Raw genomic sequence first — 5,463 nt, 5'->3', positions numbered from 1 at the left:
AAATCTACAAGCTCACAATATGTCGCATTGCGAAGCAGTATGAGCTTGTAGAATAGAAACTCCAGAATTATGGATGCTGCTGGGTTTCAAGTGCTTAACTGATTTTATGTGTTGACCTTGTCAACATTGAGAATAAAAAAAAAAAGGTTGAATAATTTAATTAATGAATGAAAGAATGAACTTACTGATATTTGCACTCTGCCTGAATCTACCACCTCTCTCTGTCTGCGTCACGCTCTCAACTTTACAATTAGAACACAGCCAGAACTTCACAATATGCATGCATTCACCCCTGACACCCACACAGACACCCTGAGGTGCCCGCTTCACTATCCACAATGTGCTAATGACAGAGGAGCTCATTGGGGTTTCCAGAGGAACGCTGCAGGGCTCTTCTCCTCATCACCACCCTCTATAACCTCCATGTACCAGATAAGAGTACTGCTTCCGGGCCTGGGTCGTGGCTCAGCGGTCCAGGCACCTTGGCCGGTAGCCCGAGCCTGGCAGTGTGCCGCGGGTTCGACTCCCGGTCCCGACGGCCTTTGCTTCATGTTACTCCCCCATCTCTCTCCCCCATTTCCTGTCAGCCTACTGTCTGTCTCTCTATAAAAAAATAAAGGCGAAAGCCGCAAAAAAAACATAACAAAAAAAAAAAAAAAAGAGTACTGCTTCCAAACACTGCATGGGTTAGGTTCGCAGACACATTTGTATGGGTCTCTTTATTTTTTTGTTTCCTATATAGTTTTTAATTATAATTATTTTCAAAACATGAAAAAAACCAATTAACGATATTGGTAAATGGTAAATGGTGCATTTATATAGCGCCTTTATCCAAGGCGCTTTACATAGATTGTGCATTACATTCACCCATTCACACACACATACACCGATTGTGGCGGAAGCCATGCAAGGTACCAACCAGCACATCGGGAGCAATTTGGGGTTCAGTGTCCAAGGACACTTCGACATGTAGACAGGAGGAGCCGGGATTCAAACCGCCGACCCATGGATCATTAAAAGCTAATTCATCCTAGTGTAAATCTAAATCTCCAAGATACGATTATTGTGAGCATTTTTTTATCACGATATGAGAGAGACAAAGAGAGAGAGAGAGTGAGCAAAAGAGACAGACACAGACAGACAGACAGACAGACAGACTTCAGCCCACCCACCATCCCCCCAGAACCAGACAAACACTGTCTATGACCATGTCGTAACTAACTATGACGAAAAATGTGCTTCGACTACCTTTTTTCACTGACGAAAACGAAATAAAAACACACAGCCTATTGCTAGAATGCTGGAACACTATGACCTTTGGTTCCAATAACACTGTGGATGAATGTGTATTGTGTGTGTGTGTGTGTGTGTGTGTGTGTGTGTGTGTGTGTGTGTGTGTGTGTGTGTGTGTGTGTGTGTGTGTGTGTGTGTGTGTGTGTGCTCGCACCGCAGCACCTAGAGACGCGCTGGGAGCTTGTATATCTGCTATTTTTCAGAACCACTGTTCTAAACCACTGTTCTAAATCCTAAGTTATAACTTAAAAGAAAAAACGTATTTAGCTATAATAGCTAAAATCTAGAAAGACAGGATTGCATGGGTTAAACACCTGTCCAGCTTTTGGTTCGATTGGCCTGCCAGGTAGGTGGGTGGGTGTGGGGGTGTCGGGAAGGAAAGGTCATCTTTTATGCCACAAGCTAACAAACTGGTCAAACTATTCCTACAGTAGGTTTAAACACAAAACATATTGGGTGGATATATTGTAACAAGACTGCTCAATGATGTACTAGAGGAGAAGAGAGGAGAGGGGGGAGAGGAGAGGGGAGGGGAGGAGACAGGCAGGCAGGCATGAGTGAAAATAAGCAGTAGAGAAATATTTGGCTGGGAGCATCCTGAGTCTCATCAAGGTTAATTGGTCTGTTGAGAGGACACACTCATCTGGCTCATCAATCAACCTCTCCCATTGTTTCCCAAAGTCTTTCTCGCTATCTGTGTGTGTGTGTGTGTGTGTGCGTGCGTGCAACGTGCGTCTGTGTGTGTGTGTGTGTGTCTGTGTGCGTGTGCGCACATGCAGAGAGTGTCACCCCAACATTGACCGTAGTCCAACTGATGACTGCTCCCTGCCAAAGCAGCATTATATATCGTCGCTGTCTGGGGGGGGAAAAACCTCTTATCTCCATATTACGTTTTGAGGTCTTTTCATAAATTAACGCCCCGCTTGTTTATTACTACAGCGTCAAATTCAAAAGCAGCAAAAGTAACAGATCCACAAGCTTGTGACTCGAAGAGACGATAGAGACGATACTCGTTGTAAAAGCGGATATAACTCTATACCTCTAGCGCTATTAGCCAGTGTAGTAATTAAAAAGTAGACAAAGCCATTAGACAGACAGACAGACACTTATTTATGTTTTTTGATTAGTCTAATTACTGCTTAAGACAACAGCGCCCATGTCATATTAACATAATATATTATTAGGGTATGGATGGAAGGGTCTAAGTATTAATGCTGTTCTGTGCAGCAGGGGATCAGCTGAACTCTCTCTCTCTCTCTCTGTCGCACCGACACACACACACACACACACACACACACACACACACACACACACACGCACACACACACACACACACACACACACGCACACACACACGCAGTCACGCACGCAGTCACGCACACGCACACACACTCATCTGTCTCTTCCTGTGGTAAATCTTAGTCATTGAACAACACCTGAGCTCACAGTCACGGCTGTCAGTCAGTCGGGAAGTTTAAACAGAAGAAGCTGCTGTGTGAACATCCTCATCTCTTTCCTTATGTTCTCTTAATTCTCTCTCCCCATGCGGACGCACGACACTAGCGGTCTAGTCTAACTCCAGCTCACCAAAACAAACCACTATTGTCCCGTCCTCCCGCGGGTGGCGTTATTAACACCAGCTATGAGGTTATGGTAATAGTTCCCTAACCTCCAGTGAACACAACACATGCATTATATAGCCTGGCAGCCCTATAGCCTACTTGACATTTCATACTAGCGTTTTTTTCCTCTTTTTTTTTGTACATGAATGGCTTTATTGTTCTACATGGTTTGGTTTCCTGACTGCCTTTCGTCTCATGCCACATTCATTCATTCTCCGCTCATTTCTTTGACGTATGACCATATATGTTCAAATCCATTCCACCGCACCGACAACATCATGCTGACCAGAAGGAAGGCGACTAGGGAGCATGTGTGTGTGTGTGTGTGTGTGTGTGTGAGTGTGTGTGTATGTGTGAGTGTGTGTGAACCAGCCAGTGGTTTTGACTCCCAGAGAGAAAGCATGGTCGCTCTGCGTCTCCGTTAGCTCTGGCTATACTACGACACCCACCGCCTCTATTTCTACAATTATCTTCGTTTCTTCACAACATGCTTGAAGCCCCTCTCTTCTCCATCCATTCATCCATGTTGTTCTATTTATCATTATTTCTGGCTGACTCTCTCTCTCTCTCTCCCCTTCTTCTAAACAGGCTGGGATTTGGGGGGGGTGGGGTAGGGGGGGGGGGACGACTGGGTTGGAAATAACCTTCACATGGCCAGCTTACCCAGCTATCTCTCACACACAGACCGCTGCTGCGCCGATCCATGCACACACACACACACACACACACACACACACACACACACACACACACACACACACACCACACACACACACACACACACACAACTGTACAACACACACAGACACATGCCCGGCGGAGCCCAGCTTGCTCTGTCCATGAGAGAGAGAGAGAGAGAGAGAGAGAGAGAGAGAGAGAGAGAGAGAATGACAGAGAGACACTCACCACTCCATGGACCAGGAACTCAAACAGTTTGCTCTTGGTGGCTTTCCGCGCTCCCCCCGCCGTCTCCTCCGTAGCCATTTGCTCCTCCGTTCACCCTCTCTCTCTCTCCTGCTTTTGGCTAGGTCTTCCTCTCTTTCTTTTGTCTTTCCCTCTTCTCTTCTCTGTCTCTCTCTCTATCTCTCTCTCTCTCCCTCTCTCAGCCTTCTCCCAGGCAGCCTCCGGTTCCCCTCCCCTGCTCCACTTTCCTTCTCTTTGTGCTCTCCTTTCAGCAGCTGCCTGTCCCTGACTCTCCTTCTCAGTCTCCCTCTCTCTCTCTCTTGCTCTCCCACACACACACACACGCACACACACATGCATGCATATACACGCACGCATGCACGCACACAGCCCCTCTCTCTCTCTCTCTCTCTCTCTATTTTGAATGTGCGGCAGGCAGCCCCTCTGTGCCTAGACTCTGTCTCTGGCTGTGTGTCTCGCTCACTTTTTAGTTGAGCTGCCTTTCAGGAGCCCGGCGCGTCGCTCGCTTCTTGCTTGGAGAGAGGGGGGGAGTGGAGTGGAGTGTGTGTGTGTGTGTGTGGGGGTCTGGCAGGGGGGTTTCAGACCAGCCCACCCTCGCCCGCTCCCCCGCGCAGCTGTTGCATTCCATTGGTTGATAAGGACATGCGGTGTGGCCTCAGAGCCATGGGCTGGCTGGCTGCTGTTTAAACAGGGCCGGGGGGGGTTGTTGTATGGGGAGGTTAGAATCAGTTAGCTATTCCTCAGTTCTGCTGCAGCTCCCCCGCCACCCCGCCACCCCGATCCCCCCGCCACCCAGTGACAAACCAAGAGGCCATGGTCAGCACACACACACGCGCACACACACACACGCACGGACACGCACAAGCACACACACACACACAAACAAGCACACGCACACAGAGCTCTGAGTTGGGACTCATTCTCAAAAAAAGGACCCAGGGCTCTCTTAAAGGGACCATACAACATATTATCATAGACTAATACCCACATTGTGTATAATTCGTTGTTGGGCAGAAACCTCTTATCTCCATATTCTAAATGTTTAGTTTCTTTGTAAATTAACGCCCCAGCTTGATCGCACCACAGCGTCACAGCAAAGCATCCAAAGTAGCTTTTGAATTTGATTCCCGTTTTTGAAGGTTTCCACCCGCCAGAGATAACATGCACCTATACACTTCTGCCTGTATACTTAGTTGCACTAAGTCCTCTCCTTGTGTCGCGTTGATCTACAAGCTCACAATGCGTCGCAGCATGAGTATACACCCAGGGCATTACATTTATAGTGTGTTTAGATTGCTACGCGGGCTCCGCCGACTAAGGTTCCACGTTTGATTTCTGCCTCCTCCTGGCAGCGTGTCGGAAAGTGTCCTTGAGCAAGACGCTGAATTGACCCCTAATTTGCTCCCAATGAGCAGGTTGGTTGGTGCCTTGCATGGTTTCCTACGCCATCGGTGTGTGAATGGGTATAAAAGTGAAGGACATTGTAAAGTGCTTTGGAGAAAAGCTCTATATAATGCAGTATTCATTTTCCATACAGTACATTATAATGTGTCTATAAGGCCGAAGGTCGCATTTACTATGAAATCCTGCATCTCGTGTCCGTCTCACCTCCATGGTCATGCCT

The 5,463-nt window shown here is 47.5% G+C and overlaps 1 protein-coding gene across 3 annotated transcripts in view; it reads right to left on the bottom strand.

Moving 5' to 3' along the window:
- The window catches only part of smarcd3b (SWI/SNF related BAF chromatin remodeling complex subunit D3b), a 53,338-nt gene extending 49,000 nt beyond the window's left edge, over positions 1-4,338 (bottom strand). For 2 of the 3 annotated variants that reach the window (XR_013788446.1, XM_079489363.1), the window contains exon 1: positions 3,822-4,338. Coding sequence is in view for 2 of the 3 variants with exons in the window: in XM_079489363.1 (XP_079345489.1) it covers positions 3,822-3,899 (78 nt within the window). In the remaining variant the exon portion in view is untranslated. The remainder of the gene's footprint in view (positions 1-3,821) is intronic. The other variant, XM_079489364.1, reaches the window with a different exon arrangement.
- Between the last annotated feature and the right edge of the window lie 1,125 nt (positions 4,339-5,463).

The sequence above is a fragment of the Electrona antarctica genome (genome assembly GCF_951216825.1).
Source record: "Electrona antarctica genome assembly, chromosome: 20".
Classification (NCBI taxonomy): domain Eukaryota; kingdom Metazoa; phylum Chordata; class Actinopteri; order Myctophiformes; family Myctophidae; genus Electrona; species Electrona antarctica.
This window is presented reverse-complemented; position numbering and strand designations above follow the sequence as displayed.